This window comes from Lolium perenne, chromosome 1, assembly GCF_019359855.2.
Source record: "Lolium perenne isolate Kyuss_39 chromosome 1, Kyuss_2.0, whole genome shotgun sequence".
In the NCBI taxonomy this organism is placed as follows: Eukaryota; Viridiplantae; Streptophyta; class Magnoliopsida; order Poales; family Poaceae; genus Lolium; species Lolium perenne.
Genome location: NC_067244.2, coordinates 163,238,582 through 163,257,351, shown reverse-complemented (window position 1 = coordinate 163,257,351; position 18,770 = coordinate 163,238,582). Strand labels below are relative to the sequence as shown.

At 46.8% G+C, this 18,770-nt stretch overlaps 1 protein-coding gene and 1 non-coding gene across 2 annotated transcripts; both read right to left on the bottom strand.

Annotated features, from left to right (window-relative positions):
• Positions 1–8,758: 8,758 nt before the first annotated feature.
• Positions 8,759–12,684, bottom strand: LOC127310821 (plant intracellular Ras-group-related LRR protein 5). The gene is made up of 3 exons (XM_051341459.2): positions 12,126–12,684; positions 9,267–10,186; positions 8,759–9,186 (listed from the first exon to the last, which is right to left on the bottom strand). Exons 1-3 carry the CDS (start codon positions 12,634–12,636, stop codon positions 9,043–9,045), a joined length of 1,575 nt encoding a protein of 524 aa, XP_051197419.1. The 5' UTR covers positions 12,637–12,684; the 3' UTR covers positions 8,759–9,042.
• Positions 12,685–14,752: 2,068 nt separating this feature from the next.
• On the bottom strand, positions 14,753–14,825 carry TRNAA-UGC (transfer RNA alanine (anticodon UGC)). Its single transcript has one exon. It is a non-coding gene; the product is annotated as a tRNA-Ala (tRNA).
• Positions 14,826–18,770: the final 3,945 nt, after the last annotated feature.

The following is an 18,770-nucleotide window of genomic DNA, read 5'->3' as shown; positions in this document are numbered from 1 at the left end:
TCATCCGGAATCTTCTCAAGTTATCGAATGTTTGCCGGAGATCATCGATTAAGGTTTCTTTTACCTTAGTTTTTACTACGACATCGTCCACATAGACTTGCACATTTTTTCCAATTTGATTAAACAAGCATTTTTGCATACAGCGCTGGTACGTTGCACCAGTGTTGCGCAAACCGAAAGGCATAGTGACATAGCAATAAGCCCCGTGCGGGGTGATAAATGCAGTTTTTATTTGATCTTCCTTTTTCAAGGGGATTTGGTGGAAACCGGAATAAGCATCCAGGAATGACAACAGTTCACACCCAACAGTGGAATCAATCACTTGATCGATCCGGGGTAAGGGGAAAGGATCTTTTGGGCAAGCTTTGTTCAGGTTGGTGTAGTCGATGCACATGCGCCACACCTTTGGAGCTTTTGCCTCTAGGTTCTCTTCTTTTTTCTTCTCGACCAGCACCGGATTGGCTAACCACTCCGTATGCAGCACTTCCACGATGAAACCGGCGACCAACAACTTTGTCACCTCCTCTCCAATGATCTTTCTCCTGTCTTCAGCAAACCGGCGTAGCGGCTGCCTTACCGGCTTAGCATCCTTCCGGACATTTAAAGAGTACTCAGCCAGCTCCCTCAGAACACCTACCAAGTCATCAATAGACCAGGCAAAGATATTCCGATTCTCACGGAGGAAGCTGACGAGCGCGCTTTCCTATGCTTCATTCATGTCGGCACCGATGCGAACGGTGCGCTCAGGGTAAGCCGGGTCCAGCACGATGTCCTTTGTTTATTTTGTTGGCTTGAATGCCGGTGTGCCCAAGTTTGCGCTCATTGCCGCTAAGCTCAGCTGTGAGGACTGAGCCAGCGCAACCGCAGTTTGCATCCTCCTTTTTTCCTCTGCAATCACCAGCGATTCTGCCAGGTTTGATCCGGCTGAAGCGGTTTCCAGTGAGACTTTGTAGTTTCCCACCACAGTTAAGGTTCCTCGAGGTGCCGGCATCTTCAGCTTGAGATAGGCCGTGTGAGTTGAGGCCATGAAAGCTGCCAATGCCGGTCTCCCCAGCAATGCATGGTAGGGACTATCTAGATCCACCACCTCAAACTCAAGGTTTTCAACCCGGCAATTATCACGCCCTCCAAACGATACATCCACCCGGACTTTTCCTACCGGCGCACAGGACAAGCCCGGAACGATTCCGTGAAACGTCGTGCGAGTCGATTGCAACATGTTTTCTTTTATGCCCAGCATATGCATGGTGTGCCGGTACATGATGTTTATGCTACTTCCATTGTCTATCAGCACTTTGCTGAACTTGACTCGATTCGATGGCCCATGCATGATTGGGTCAACCACAAGAGCATAACCACCCGGATTAGGCATTATCTTGGGGTGATCCTTGAACGACCAGGAGATTTCCTGATCCGACCACAGCATGTATTTTGGTACTGCCGGCATCACCGCGTTCACTTCCATGGAACGGCGGCGGGGGCTTTGTTTGTCGGTTGGCTCAGTGACGAACACAGCACAGCACATGTCCGGGTCATGGTATATATTTCGGCCCAAAGGTGCCGGTGGCGGTGGTTGGCCATTGCCATCAGCCACCTGATGAACTTGTTGGTGCTGCTGAGGCTGCACCGGTATAGCATTTGCTCCGGTAAGCGGCGGTGGTGGCGGTAATGGGTGTTGATGCAACATGTCATGCGAGGGCGGCAGTATTGTGGAGCAGCCTTGTGCTTGCGCATCTTTTGTCGCACCTCTCAGCATCAAGTGCTTGATCCAAGAACAATCTTTTGTCAAATGGTTCGCCGGCTTCGATGGATTCGGAGTGTGAAACCGGCACGGTTGCTCCATCACTGCCTCCATTGTGTACCTGATATGTTCCTGCCAATCTTTTTTCTGGCCCCAGGGTTCCTTTTTAACCCATTGTTTTTTAGGACCCGCCCAAGGCTGCGATCCGGTTTTTTGCCTCTGGCTCCCGCTGGGGCCGGAGTTATCCTGCACCGCAGCTACTTGCTGTGGACCATACCTTCGATCCGGAAAATCTTCCCTTCTCTTGTTGTGCCGGTTGTCCCGGTATTGATCTTGGCGCGGTTGGCTTGTTTGCGCCGGATCCGCTTGAACTGCCGGTTGCATTGGGTCTCCCAATGCGTAGCTATCTGCTACACGTATCATTTCCGCCAGAGTTGCCGGCATGTTTCACTGCAGCTTTTGCCACAACGGCGAACCTCTTCTGCACCCATTGCAAAACCAAGCTATGGCTTGTGCCTCAATTACTCCTTCACAAGAGTTTCTCGTGGAGTTCCACCGGGTCAGGTAATCCCGGTCTGTTTCATTTGGGCGCTGCACGCACAAGGCGAGCTGTTGCGGCCTGTTGGGCCTCCGGTGTGTGCTGCTGAAGTTACTCACAAAAGCCTCCTCAAAGTCCAACCAACCGTTTATGCTTCCTGCCGGCAAGTTGTTCAGCCAGATTCGTGCTGGTCCCACCAAGAATGATGGTACAATTCTCACGGCCCAACGCCGGTTTCCTCCTCCAGTTTCGGTTCCTCCGCCACCAGCGACGTATACCGCGGTTACATAATCTGCAAGCCAGTCTTCCGGCTTAGTGGTGCCATCATACGTTTTTGTGTCACGAGGCAATTGGAAGTTGCGAACTGGTGGTTCTTCTTTCATGATCCTTGGACCAAAACATTTTGGGCCCGGAGGACCTTCTGCCTCGATTATTTCAGACAGATACACTCTATCCAGACGGTGCCTCGCATCCCGTTCTGGCAGGTGTCTTTCTCCCACGCGTTCTCCCAACGGGTTCCGGTATGCTGTGAGCCTTTCAGCTGTTGAATCAGCTTCATCATAATTTTCCGGTACCGCGGCCCTTGCCTGCCGGTATCTTGGGGGAAGCATTTCCTCCTCTTCATACGCTGCCCTTGCAGCTCGATAATTTTGCCCGGTTTCAAGTCTACCGGCATGATTGTTTCCGGCATAACCTCTTCTGGCGTAGCCTCGATCTGCCCCTTGGCTTTTTCTACCGGCATCGTGTTGCCCGGCTTGTTGCTTTCCGGCAAGAACCGGATCATACACAGTCATCTGCTGCGCATTTATTTCTTTTTCTTTTCTTCTGTCCGGATGGGGGGACGATGCCTGCCCCTGGGACTTGCTACCGGCATTCTTTGTTGAACGCGCGGATTTTGAAGCCGCAGCTTTGTTCAGCTTAGCAAGCTGCTCAGCATTTTGCTACTCGATGGTATCAAGCAGTTCCCTGACACGCTCTTGCTGTTTTGCCAGAGCGTCTCCGGAGAGCGATTCACATAGCCCTACTGCAGCCTTAGCAGCTTTTATGGTTTTATCCGGGCTACTGTACTTAGGTTTCTCTACGATACTCACAGACGCAGAGGTGCTCTTTCCGGTAAGAATCTCCTTACGCAAATCTTGATCTAGATTGCGAGCCTTAAGCCGGTTTTCCGGTATCCTAGCAGCCTGAGCGCTAACAGAAGCAAAGCCATGGGCAGCGTTATACTCACGTAGGGTCAGGTTCAACTCGCGCTGCGCCCGGACGATGTTCTGGCTGTTCTCGAGCAGCTTCTGGCGCTGCGCCTCCAGCTCCGCATGCGCCGCTGCCGGGTCGATGTTCTGCGCGATGGGCGTGGCGAGGACGCTCATTGCCGCTTGAAACGGTGTCTCCGGTAGCGCGGAAGATGTTCCCGCAGCGCCTACCTCGCGCTCCAGCGGTGGCTTGGCTGCACGAGTCGATGTCGTGCGCCCAGCTCCTTCTTCCACAGCTTCCTTGCCAGCACCGACCGCGCCAGCCATCATCACCTCCACGCTGCCGGCGGCGCGGCCAGCACATAGCCACCTTGGCGGATCCGGCGCCACCAGCACCGGCGAAAGGCGCTGGCGCACAGGGACGGTGCCGAAGTAGACTCGGTGGCTGCCGAACTCGATGATGCGGCCGTTCTTGGGGAAGATGCCGCCGTTGGCGAAGCAGCCCGCGTTGTCGTTGATGAAGTCCATGGAGTAGATGCGCTGCACCAGCGCGGACACCGTACGCTGGCCGATGACGTCAAGGAGGCCCGCCCGAATGTGAACTCCGTCAAGCGCCACTTCTTTCCCCACGGTGGGCGCCAACTGTCGTCGTGGCGAACGAGCAGATGCCATGGGATGGCTTAAGTTGGGGCCGGATGGACACTAGAGGATTCGGGTGAGGGTTTTGGATTAGATTAGATAAACTTCCGGGTGCTTTCCTCAAGAACCAGAGGTAGAAGAAGAAAGACACAAGGAAGAACTCTGCTCTAGATCCTTCTATTCATTGATCTCGTGAGATTACAAGTTTCTGGCTACAACATAGCTCGTAACCTAACATCTGCCCGTGATGGGGGGTGCCCCCTCTCCTTATATAGGGGAGAGGGTGGCTTATAGGGGAAGAAACCCTAGGAAACCCTAATGACATCTTTGACTAGACAAACTACTTTACAAAGTAACTTTAATCATAGGTGACGCCGGTATCTTCTTTAATCAGGAAGGCTGACGTCCTCCGGTTGCTTTTGGCGTCACCTTCCTCTTTGGCGCCAGGGCTTCGTTTAAAGCTACTTTGCTTAGCTCATCTTTGTCCTCTAGCTCTGAGAGAATCTTTGACCAGTCTTACCAACGTGCTACAGTGCACTTCTTACCGGGCTTCCGGTGTCTTCTTAGCTTATACCGGTACACCCCTCTTTGGGATACCGGTATAGATTTACTTAGCCCAAAGCTTAACTTGAGGCTCCGGAATAAACATTTAACCGATATCTTGATGGCTCAAACCATCCGGTTTGGCATGCCTTTGGCATACCGGGGGTCATCCCCCCAACATCCACCCATATGACCCCTGAAATATTCCGATGCTTTCTTCCAATTTGTAAATCCTGCCTTTGTGAAAGCATCTAATCCATAGTGGTTACCATTGCTTGAAGACTTGAAAAGGAAACAATGAAAACAAAATGCATCATTCTTCTCCACACTATACTCCAACCAATAAAACTTGTCATACCATGCACTAAGAAACGACCGCTTATCCGGACCTTTGAGAAAATTATGACCATCTAAACAAGCACGACCTGTCGATAAATATTCCCATCTAATTTTGTCTCTGATTTCAGGGGTACCAAATGACTCAATTGGTCTCCGAATTCTGGGATCGGCAACCACATTTGCTAGATCAAAAATTTCAGGAACATTTGCCTACAACATTGAAAAGGGAAACTAAAAATTACCCCTGATTCTACCTTATAATGATGCAAACAAGTATCAAAACTCAAGAAGAGGGAGGAAATCAACGTGAGCAGTTCTTTTGCGCGCGTTGTGAGCAATAGTTTTGCGTGCGTGAACAGTCCCTTCACGCGCTTGAACAGTGTTTTCGCGGGCTGAACAGTACAACTGCATGTGATTGATCATCGGAGGCAGCCGGAGCCACGTATAAAAAAAATCGGACTTTTTATAGAGAGAGCCGAGACTACCAACTCCAATCGCGTACACTGAGAATTATAGAGAGAGCCAATGGCACAAAGTAGGCTAGCAGCCCCCGGAGGTGTCAGGAGAGATTGTTTTACTGCCATTGCTCCACGCTCCATAGTTACAGTAGCTTTAGACACATCACAGTGTTTTTTGCTTTGCAACAGTGTTACCATCTATGTGTACAGTGCAATACATTGGTGAACAGCGCTGCCCAATTATTGTGAGTAGCAGCGTGAAACAAATCAGATTATCTCTTGACACTGTTGATCTTCGTCCAGCTCCAGCCCTCATACAGTGGTCTTCGAGCACCCGCACACCGACGACAACGCACTGCTATCTATAAACAGTAGTCTTGAAGTTGCTGAGCACAGCCGACGGCATACTATCAAACTCATGGACAAACTTCTCTAGCATGGTGCTTTGTCGCTATCCAAACAAAAAAGTATAAACAGTTTCGATGAACCACGCTGCAAAAGAAGATAAAGTGGAAGTAATTGTTACACGCTCCTGTCCGCATGAGCAAGACAACACAAAATTCATCGAGGCATTCCTATCAACGTCTTCAAGATGAGCTTGCTTCGGTACAAACTGCATTCTAAAAGGACATTGGAATGGAAAAATGATTGTCAGGATAGAAGAAGCTGACATTTGAATATTCGAATATGCCGGTATATATACCAGCTGCCTAGTCCTCGGCGGGCGCCATTATTTGAATTCAAAACGGTGCTAATCACCAGCTAGCAAATAATATGGTGCACAGTAAGTGGTGGGAGCTCTTAATCGTCTTTGACCAAAGTGAACACGTGTCAACTCGTGGAGTGGTGTGCAGCTACCCCCGTGGGTAGCGAGGTTCATCTGATGAGTAGTAGTATATACATTACTAATATACGTATACGAAAAAAAGCTCCATTTCTCACCAAAATATATAGCTTGGAAAAATACAGACAATGGCACTACTCCTATATTACAAGCTAATATAAAGCTAACGGTAGCCATGAACAAGTTCATGTTTTTTCACATGATCAACCCATTTTAGCAACCTGGGATCTCTTAATATAGTGCATAGCATACATAATCTCCTAGCTAGCTAGTTCTTCAACTTGGAAGCAAGAGGTTATGTATACCTTTGAGTCGGCGGGTAGTCAGCGCCGTCGCCGTACGGTCAACCTCCGCCGCGTCCTCTCACGGTCCCCCGCCTTCTCCTCCTCGATGCCACCATGTACAAGATCTAGCAAAACACATCTCAGGAGGATAAGGCCCACAGTGATCATCTACGGCGGATGCGCACCGTCCAGTCGGGAAGAGCGTAAAATGCCTCACCCCCTATGGGCCACCCTAGTCCACCACAATACCCATAAAGTATATCCACAACATCTATTTTGTTCCGATTGTAGCTGATGTTGCCTTTGCTCGGGATGTCGTCCTGCTCTTCCTATTCGTGACAAAGCAACGGATGCGCAGGTGGCGGTGGGACATGACATGCAGTGAGAATGAGAAACGTGGGTGAGAGGAGGAAGAGTGAGCGGTGCGGGGATTTATGGCGCGTGTCCTGAAGGTACGCGGTGTTCCCTTCTATTTCGTCATGCGTGCAGCCGAGGCGACACATTGCGCCCCAACGGGCCTGGCTCCACGGAAATTGTTGATTCAACATTTCCTCTAGACATGTGCTTTAATAGCCGTGTTGACCACGATGTCGAGGGAGCCCATGTAACCGTACATGCTGATTTCATCTCCCGGGGGGCTGGCTAGAGGTCGCACGGTCTACCAAACACGCCCAAGTTGATTCAGCTATATCATTCTAAAAGGTCAAGCAAAATATTGATGTTGCTTTCACCAAGGATCAGCACTGACTTCTTCTACTGCTGATGTGACACTATATCTTCCTCTCAACACAAAGTCTCCACATCATAATAGATTATTCTCCATATAAGTACTAGAGAGCTCAACCGGAGCGCCATCAGTCTTTAGTCCTCATCTGAATTATCTACGAACCACATGTACCACCAGTTAACAATATCTCACCTAGTCAACCTAATTGACTTTGGACCCCAATAAACCACACACTTCAAAGTACCATGATGTGCACTAGGTGATATACCGTTTTAGACATGTCGTTACTTTCAGTTTATCACAAAAACTTCATGTTTACCCGGAGGATCAATGACGCATCTCAAGCTATAAAATTAACATACATGGAAGTTATTATCTCCTAGTATAGTAACTCAAAATCTCAAATGCCACAACAGCAGAAAACACAAGCAGAAGAATATTGTGTGACTGAAAATGATATACAAAGACAAGCACATCAACAACAGTGGTGAAGCTTTGTACCCATGAACAACAGATAAATATTGACAATTTTTTACCTTGTTGTACTTTGAATTTTCCACATATTGCAAGGATAATGTATATCAGACATAGGGAATATTTGATCTACATAGATACCAGCAGAGACACGTCCATTGGCTGGCTAACAAGGACAGGTGCGGCTACCTCATCAACCTCGATGTTTGCTCTGTGACCAAGCGTCACAGTCTATGCACCACCTGATGTTGGAGTGTCCTTTCGACCGGTAAGTTTGGCACGAGGTTCTTGCCTGGCTAAGGATGACTGCAAGAGCACTGGACCATGGGCCTTCCCTCATAGACTGGTGGCGCCAAGAAAAACAAAACACGCTCATGCCGCTCCACAAAGGTCTCGCCTCTGCCACTTTGACCATCCCTTGGATGACCTAGAAGCATAGAACCGTCTGCGTTTTCGAAGGTGCCCAGCCATCGATGCCACTTCTAACAGCAAACATCAAGGAAGAGATCAGACTATGGGCTCGTGCAGGCACCCAGGGGTTTACTGGTAGTTCTGCCATCCACTTGGGAAGTGCAACTGGTGTATGGGTTTTAAAAATGTGATCCACCTCCTCGTAGGATGTATGTCAAACTCTTATCTTTTCAATTAAATGAAAAGAAACACAAAGGTCACATCTGCGTTTTCTCAAAAATAGATACCAACGATTTCATAGGACAGATCACACAAGATAGCATGTTTGTAGGTATATAGAATGGCAAGGTTTACAATAATATCACTGCATGAGGTCTTAATGTGCATAAGAGGTAGATAAGACAACACATGTTGTTTGTTGGTGAAATTTGGCACATTAGCACACAAGGTATGGTTATAGGGATCAGAATCAAGTTGACGCGATGGTGCAATGCTTGCTTGTAAACCCTGAAGCCCTAAAAAAAACTTGTATGACACCAAGTAAACCTAATCTTAATATACAGGCATGAGTGACTCAACACTACTTAGATAGATTAAATGTAATCTCAAATAGACATGTTTAATGTAATGAGAGTGATCTGCCATCATATATTACATGTGGAGTTACACAAAGAAGTGAATCTTACTAGTTGTTGGGGAAAGAACTAGAAATGGGCCTTTACAAAAAAAAACACACACACAATACACACATAAACTGAAAAAAAGATCAAAAGTGACGAGCAACCTTCCTATCATTGCTGACCAAGTATATGAATTCGCACCAACACCAAATACATACAGATGAAATGCTTCAGCTAAGCTGGAACAATTCCCATTTCTTCATCATTTTTGCAGCAACCAAAGAGTGAGCGGAACCAGGCCCAGAAGCTTGTCTGCTCTGTTTTCTTCTGGCTTGCTCCTCTTGAAGCAACCATCTCAGCAACATATTGAACCACGGCCTGACATTAAAAAGAACACATGATTCAGCTAGCTAAGGACTAAATATACCAAATATAGCAGAACAGCACAAAATACGCACCTGAGCCCCTAACTTTATAACTTCTCTTGGTGGTACTTCCAGTGGAGTCTCGTCAGCATGAAATACACTAAGCTTAGCAAGGAACTGGAATGAATCAGGCAGTGTGCGTATCTGGTTGCTGCTGATGTCCAACTCCTCGAGGATCTCAAGATTTCCTATTGATCTTGGCAGTGCTCTTAAATCGGCAAAGTTCCTGCTGACATTCAACTTCACAAGGCTAGTCGCAAAGCAAATGTTTTCAGGGATCCCTTCAACTTCATTGAAACTGACATCCAGCTCTCTCAATCTGGTAAGCGACCCAATGGTTGTAGGCAGGCCTTTGATTCTGTTGTAGTGTAATGTGAGAATCTCAAGCTTTTCTAACTTCCCAATAGCTTCTGGAAGGGCTTTCAACTGATTGAAGTCCAATCTAAGTTCCACAAGAGACACGCAAGATCCAATAGTATAGGGTAGTTCCTCAAGCTCGTTTGTCTCAGCTATTAATCTTCTCAAGTTAATCAATTTTCCTATACAATCTGGCAATATCTTGAACTCATTCGAGCTCAGGTCAAGGTTTGCTAGGCTTGTGAGATTTCCAAAAGATGCAGGAAGAGACTTCAGCTGGTTTGCATGCAAATCAAGATCAATTAGGCTAGACAGTTCCCCGAATGTATCAGGAAGATTGTTCAGCCGGTTTGAGTGGAGGTCAAGTTTCGTCAAGTATCTAAGGCTACCAATTGTTGATGGGAGTGCCATGATCCTATTCTCGGATATATCAAGCTCAGTAACATCTTGCAACTTCCCAAGTGAAACAGGGAGCCATTCAATCTGGTCTACCAGCTTCCCTCGGAGATTGAGCTCTGTGGTCCCTCTCTTTGCTGATGACTCTATAAGGCTTGCCACTTGGATAAGGCTCAACTTCTGGTCCACCATGTCAGTGCCTGCATAATGTTTACAGGTGCATGTTAGGATAAACACGAGAGCTCGTAATTTTTATTATATTTATGCCACGTTACAAAATGATCTTTACTAGCCTAAGAATGGTTTTGGCCTATACTTTTTTGAAAAGGAGTGACCCTTCCATATGTTTAGGACTATACACGCTATGCTACAAAGCACCTCAAATAATAATTAGAGGTTTGCTTTGGTACACCCACCTTAAGAAATGTCTTAAGAGTTACGACTATTAAAGTCACTTAAAAGGGGTTACTGTGTATTTTCTCCTCTAATCATCTATAAAAAAAATTAGTCTACCCCTCGTTCCGAAACTCAAAATAGGCTGCTAAGCGCAGGTTGAACTCCATCCTGCACTGCAGCTCTCTGTGAACTCCACCCATAGACCCAATTGGAGAGGCAATCCCTAACGTAAATATTTTAGCCTTCACTCCATGCTGTCAAACATTAACTGTATCATCATCTTCAATCATGAGTAGGGTGTACCACTCAACCTTAGCACAGAGAGAAACGCGGAGCTTCCTTCTTTCTTTCTACTTTGAGAGGAAGGAGTGTCCTTCTAATTCTATACAATCCACTCACTCTCTCTACCACATCTACCCCCTGCTCCCCTGGCTCTACCGATATGGATATCAGTTATCATATGGTGAGAGAGATAAGGGACTTGGTAGGGTTGGACACAACAATCATTTTTGCGTTGTCACATCTGCTCAAGAATGGTGGTATTGAAGTGCGCCAAATTCTTTTAATGGTATTTTTTCTCAAGCTGTGTTATGGAGGTGGTTTCCAATCAAAATTATTGGCATGATTGCCTAACCATTATAATCCCATAATACGTGTGCACGCATACATGCACAGAAAGAAGAAACATCATTTGACCAAGAGATTACTGCCACTGAAGCTGCCCAGCGAAAAAAAAGTCAGGCAACAGAGTTGACTATTTAACTTGCATGTGATGCCAAGGGGGTCTGTTGGGTGTAAAAGAGCAGCTCAAGAGTTGACTATTAGAACTTGCATGTGATGCCAAGGGTACCAGATTTGAATAAGTATGCGTCATTTGGCCTGTCAACTTTTTTTGTGGATCAGGTCGGTGTTTAATATTCAGATTATAGTAGAAGCATGTGATATGTGGGCAATATGCATTTTTTATGCAAGAGGCTGGGTTAATAAAACTCTTATTTCTAAAAAAACAGTAGTGGGTACCATAGAAAATAACAGTAGCCCATGGTATGGAATGCGACTACCATGGCATTCATATGAACAATACATTTACAAACGAAATGGGCCAAATAAAACGATACCATAGTTCTACAAGAATTTCACCTCAAGTCAGATTTGGGCCATTCGATCGTGTAATCCAACGTGAATCGCAACGCAACACCCCGCATATGTGCTGCCTTTTTCTAATAGGTCGGGTTTAGGTCGGATAAAACTATATTCAGTACAAATCCTAATGTAGAGTAAAATAAATGTTCATAGAGATATGACTTAAGGCGAAATGGAAAATCAGCTAGCTGATGATTAAAAAGCAGCGGCGGCAAATTTAGTGGATTGTGTTTTACCACATTAATCAAACTACCAGTACTAGTTTCTAGTCAGCTTTCCTGAAAAAATGGCAGTGCGGCCCGATGGGACCTATGACCATGTATATCTAGCCGCAAGCATCCAATTCATAAATCAAGTCTTAATTACTCGAACCATGTAAACCTAGATTCCACGATTCCAACAATTAATATGAGACAAGAAACAGATCCACAAGGCTGCATACAAATAACACAGTTACAATAACTATAATCTACTGTGTAGATAAATTCGTTTCGAATATTAAAGATTTTATTTCAAATAATAATCCACAACAATAAAATCGTGATCCGAACAGAAGCATGCATGGTGAAACAGGCATGAAACTAGCGGAAACAAACTCACCTGTAGAGCCATGGCGAGGCAGAGACGAGATGGCCTCGGAGTCCAAGCCGAAGCCAACGCCCGTGTTCCCGCGCTCAATCTCCAGGACCGCAGCCCGCTTGGCCTCCGTCTCCTCCACGACCTCCTCCTCCACATAACCATCTCCACCGCCATCTCCTCCTCCGTCACCAGACGGGGACACGATCCTGGACGCCCTCTGGATGAGCCCATCGAGCACCTTGAACCGCCTCTCGAGCTCGACGACGTGCGCGGCCTCCTTGCGCTGCTGCAGAGCGCGCAGCCGCACCGCGGCGCGCCTGGCCTCCCGCAGCACGGCGAGGAGCTCCCCGGGGACCCCGTCCGCCTTCCGCGCCGCCTCCTCCCGCCCGACCTCGGCCAGGCGCGCCTCCTCCTCCGCGTCGGCCGAGGCCAGCACCGCCGCCGCCGCCTCGACCTCCTCCACGGCCGGCCGCGGCGGCAGCTCCCGGAACACCCGCGTGAGCTCCTCCACCACGCCCGCCGTCGCCGCCATCTCGCTCCGCACGCTCGGAGCAAGCAGAGTCTAGACTCTAGAGTCAGAGGAGCGGGCGGTGTTTATAGGAGAGGGCTCCCATCGGCGGAAAAGTCTTCTGCTGGCGAGGGCTGGGCCAGGATTAAAATAAGAGTGAGGGAGCTCAGAATAAAATGTGCAGGCGGCCCGCTGGGCCACGTGGGTCCCGGCGATTAGCTGTCGTCGCATCGGGGTGTGTCCCGTAGGATCTGGAACATCGCGTCCGGATCGCACCACACTGTGGCCCCCTACCTCCCTTTTACCTTGTTCGTCCCAGTGCTCTATCTTCGTCCCAGTGCTACATGGTTCCAAATTTTCAATGTTGAATTGGTGCATTATTCACCTAATTCAAAATACTCTTCCTCATTTAAGCTATTTTATTTTAGCAGTATATTTCAATACACACAAGTCGCGTCCAAGCTATTTCAGTCCTTAGACTTGGGTTTGATGTAGGCCTCATAATCTATTCTTAAGAACACCCGTAGGGCAAGAATGTGCCAAAACTATTCACCCCGTTGTCAGGGAGAACTTCTGAGTGGACCCTAGCAACTCCTGGTATATCCTGTTGTGGCAACATTGCTTTTTTTTTAGGTAACATTGCTTTTTTTGTGTGGCAACATTGCGGGCACATTCGTGATAGGTTTTAGGTTTTTAAAATATTGTGTTAGTAAAATCTTGAACTTGAGACCTCTTAGAGGCATGTTTAATTCGTAGGATTTGTAGAACACAGAAATAGGAAAATCGCAACATTAGAATGTCATGTTCAGTTGAATCCGATATGATTTGAGACCTACAATAACTCTTTTAAGTAGCGTTTGATTCATAGGAAAATCAAAGGGATTGTACCATGAGGTTTGAGTGGATGGAAATTTTCCTCCAAAACATAGTGCACTCCTATAGGAAGAAAAACCCTATGCAATTTAAGGATTCGATCCTACAAATCAAACAATGCAAATAGGGAAACTTCATGAGAATGAAAATCCTTCAAAACTCCTACAAGATTTATCTGAATCAAACAACCCCTAGATGTGTTACCATATTGAATATATACTAGCCAATTTGTTAAACAAAAATCCAAACTAGTACCATACTAAAATTGGTGCACCAGCTTATTCAAACAAATGTTTTAGCTGATGAAAAGTGGCTATATGTACCAGAGCTAGACAATATATTTCAAGTATCCAAAACCATGTTGTAGCAATGTTTTCGGGATCAACGTGGATTTTACCATGTAGCGTTTGACGACGTCCGGTTTTGCAGTCTCGGCACCGCCGCCACTGCTTAACTGCATAGTCTCTGTCGATCGAGTTGATGATCCAAGTCTTGGAGAAGTACTATGCTAGTCCGCCTGAAAATGATCCGCGAAGTTAGCACTGATGCTGCTGCTCCGGTTGTTTTCTCTTTTTAACTCCTCGACTGGAGCAGTAAAAATGATAAGGTTAACCTAGTGGCATGCCGGTAGATTTAATTAATCAGTTAAGAGCACTGAATGACAAAACAGACAGGCACACGTGAGGTGTTACCCGCTTGTTTATCGCATCGTTGTGGCACAGGCTGGGACGACGAGGAGACAGATCAGATATCGGTGCTGCAACTGCAACTGCAACACAATTTGCGCAGGACAGATTCGTCCTTGCATTTCCTCGGTGTAATCGACCGGCTGGGTACTATGGCACTTCAGTGGACAAGAGCGAAACGACAGCGGTTTGGGGAGACCCGATCTCCCCTTGTGTGTATCGGCCTATTGGGGTGGCAAAGCAAGGATCTAAGAAAAATCCAAGAACTTGACGCCGTCCTGGCGTCCTAGGAGGAAAATCGCAGGGTAGACGATCAACATCCTCACGGAACGGAGCCTTGACCTTCTGCGATTAACCTATGCAAGAAACCTGCTGAGCCATCGAAGAATAACCGATGTGGAGGGCAACGATATCTGCTTTGATCATTGCTGAGATCATGCAGGAAAGTTCAGTGGACCGTGGGATTGGAGGACTGCAGACAATAAGTAAAACTTTCAGCTGGGTGAGATGAGCACCAAAAACAATCGGATTGGAGATTGACCACGACTGAGGTAACGATGAGCACCGAAAAAATTATACAATGGAGATGCGGGGGATCGAACCCCGTGCCTCTCGCATGCAAAGCGAGCGCTCTACCATTTGAGCTACATCCCCGTTGATGCTGTATAAGTTCTTTTTACTTATATCAAAGGAAGTGTTAACTCACTGCTAGATTTGCGATAGCTGATCAAGTGTGGAAACAATACCGGCGAACACGCCCACTGTATTATGAACGTAGACTAAAACAGTGGCGCCTTGTTTTGTTAGTCAAACTAACATAGCAACGTGCGCATACTAAATTATCATCTCAAGCTGCACTAATTGGATCAACCTATCTTGTGCTCTAAATAAACAAAACGCACGCTTACCTCAACGAAACAATCAAATCAAACCTAACATAAAAGTAGGAGCACAATATACATCTTGAGTGATCAGATTCTGAATAGTAGAGGCCAATGCCTACTGGAGGAAGGCAAAAGCATGATCCTAGCCGATCGATCAAGTAGATAAGTCTACTGCTGCCCTTGTCGTCGTGGAAAGCTCCAATCGGGAAGCAGAAGCATCGTTGCCTGCTACGTCAGAGGGGACTCGACGACATGGCATGAGATGCCCCATTGGCGTGCGATGGAGATGATTGGGGAGCTCGGTTTTTGGAGCGTTTCGGCCCGCCCACGAAACCCAAATTAATAGATAGATCAATCATGTCTACGGAAGAGAACGCAGCACTGCACCTACACCTGAACCTGTGGTTAGTTAAGCAGACACATGTAACGGAGCGGAGGAGGAAGTCTCCTGTTTTTGGTTGATTTCGGTTCGCTTTCGATCCAGATGGACTAGACTGACGCTGCTGCGAGCCCTCCTTGCTGATGCACAAGTGTACAAGCCTATCGCTAGCGTTGATGATTCATCTTCTGGAACACTTAGCACCACAGCGGCCTCCCCCGGAGGACTCCTTCCTGCGTGTAATCATTCACCATTTGTAATCGCCACAGAACTATGCAATAATGCCCACCAGTAGGTAGTACATGGACGTATGATTAGGCCAGACCTATTTTTGTCTAGAGACCTGATGATACCATTTTGCGTCATAATCAGTAAATTCAGTAAGTGTTTTACATATGGACGTATGATTTTTAGTATTTTACCGCGTTGCCGCATACCTATTTTACTGAATTCATCGGGATCCTAAAAATAGAAGAGAAAAGTCAAACTAAGGAAAGTAATCCTTTTTACTGGAGTAGTATGTTCACTACGAGTAGTAAAAGTCTTTCATCCAAAAAAGCCACACACCTGGGAGTCAAGAGGAGGAGCCAATTGGTGCAACAAAATAACAACAGCTCTAACGACATGAAGTAGAGGCGCACCCACCAGTATTGTGTGGTCGTACCACACTCCAACGATTTCGCCACATCAAGTACTTTTACCTCGTGTGATCGGGTCAGAGTTCAGACGCACAGAGAAGCCACCACGTCCAAAATATAGTACTATCAGAAACCTCGCTTCTGGAAGGAATCCGGAGGGGAAATCAACAAGTGGGAATCCGTCTCTGCCATAGCTTGGATCATGAAGGGCACGGCATCGATCTACATCATCATCACCATCACCTACTCCTTCATCGATGACTTCTCCATTCATCTCGTTGTAATTCCAAACCCTAGTGTGGTTTTTGAACGTGTACTCAATCTTTCAATCATTCATCTGTCTTTCATATTATTGTTGTGATGATGCCTTGTGCCCTCATCTCTAAGTAGCTCCCTTAGTTCTCAGGGAGTGGGAGAAATCCTAGCACCACCATGAATTCTATGCAAGGATTTATTGGCTATTATTGGTATATAAAGTGTGGTAGTATTTTTCATGATATTGCGCGAATGTCGATTGCATAATATTTTTCTATCATACATAAATCATGTTATCGTTGGTGCAAGACGGGGTTAGTGGTCATAGTGGTTAAAGAAGCTTCTCCGCTCTTTTGTCGACAATCAGTGAGCAAATAACAGATATCCTAGGTCTTTCTTCACATCCACGTGGAGACCCTTAATTGTTAACCTACTCCAACGGCATGCTATATGAGGGCTAGTGGTGGTTGTGGGGGATGTGTAACCCAGGTTTCGGACACATCTTTATGTGGAGCTATGCTCGTGCATGACATGTTACAATAAATAATACTATCCCACACAATTCTACTAAATGCTAGAGGTGAATCTGACTCTTTGATAGCGGTTTTTGCCCTATTTTGGTTCTCATCATTTACATCGTTTATTCTCTATTTTGTTATATACTTGATTTCTTTCAATACCTCACGAACCCAGCCACCCATAAACATTTTAGAAAACTCAGAACCATAAGTAAAAGACCGCTACCTCAGCTCTCCCTAGTTTTACACTTGTAAGGGTACATTGCCCCTATGTGTGGTTTTGGTAATTAATGACAACCCCTATGGACTAATGTTTTTATTGAGTTTATATGAAGGAATATTCCATAGGTACTACCTGTATTCCATGTGTTGGATTCAAGTATGGATGCCATGAAGATAAAGATACACCTTGTGTATTGGCATCAAGACCATTGTTTTAAAGATACATATGTGACATGATCAAGAAGAAGAAATGAAGATGGAGTTCTTATGTGGAACTCAATATTAGCCATGCTCTATCTTAAGTGAGTATGAGAAGATACAAGGTTGATTTGGGCAAGTTCAATATGAGCATCTCAAGTGGATCACATGCTTGAAGCTTGCCGTCCATTGGTGATAATGGACATGTGAAGATGTACATCTATGGAGCTTTCCCATCATGGTGTATGGGGGAGCATTTGTGAGTCTTCATGAAGCAACGATGATCAAGTTGAGGCATACCGGCTTGTATGGAGCTTGAAGAGCTATCATCAAGATCAAGCGGGATGCGCAAGGCAAAGGTATGGCTTTACTAGGTTTTTCCTTTTACCGGTCTCAAGGTGGTTGATGGGAGACCGGATTATAGGATACATAGCCGCACTATTAAGAGGGCTTTCGGTTGGGTAACTTGATCACATCGTCTTAGGGAGCTCAATCATTTGCATACTTTGCATATCCTTATTGCTTCTTGGTGTTTATCTGTGTGAGGTTCTTGAGCTTGTTGCTAGCTTTACAACAAGCCCAAGTTCATCGAAAACGGAATCCGCATGCATCTTCTATTGCGTTTTCGAGTTTGGACGTCTTCACCGTTTCTTAACGGTGGGAGACTCCCTCTCTAAAATTATCTAAAATATTCTGAGAGGAGTCTCGTTTTTGTTGGGGTTCTATTCGTCGTTATCTTTCCAACAAAATTGGTTTCATGTCAATCGGAGTTCGGGAGCAATAGTTATTAAAGAAAAAGGAAAAAGAGAAAATATAAAAGGAAAAAAGAAAAAGAGGAGGAAGGGCAGCCGGTTGGCGACCGGTCCGCCGGGCTGCACGCCGGCCCACCCGGGGCAGCCGGTTGGCGACCGGTTCGCCGGGCTGCACGCCGGCCCGCTCGGCCGCCGCCCCGGTCTGACCGGCCTTGGGCCGTGTCCACGACCGGCCCGCCCGCAGCTCCTCCGGTCCGCCGGATTCGCCACGCCGGGCCTCCTTTCCCGCGCGGCCCACACCGCGGCCGGCGCCCCCAGATCGCCCCGCCTGGGCCTTTCTTCCCTCCGCGCGGCCCACCCGCCATTTCCGGTCTACAGTCCGGTCCGGCCGGGCTGCTGACCGGCCTGTCCGGCTCCAGCCTCGGTCGGCCGGCTGGGCCGCCGGCTGGGCGAATTTCTGGCCCGTTTTTCTTGCCTTTTTCACTTGTCTTTTCCCCCAACGGTTTTATTTGTTCCCATGCTATAAATAACCCTTCTTCCACCTTGAGCAAAAAACTTCTTCCCTTTTCTCTCACCTCCATTGTTGCATTTGAAGAAGTTGCTCTCTCCCTTGATTCCTCCAACCATTCTTGCTCATACTTGAGGATTTGAGAGAGGAGATCTAGATCTACACTTCCACCAATCCATTTCTTCTCTAAGTGAGGGGAACTCTTGGGATCTAGATCTTGGAGTCTTTTGTTGACTTTCCCCATT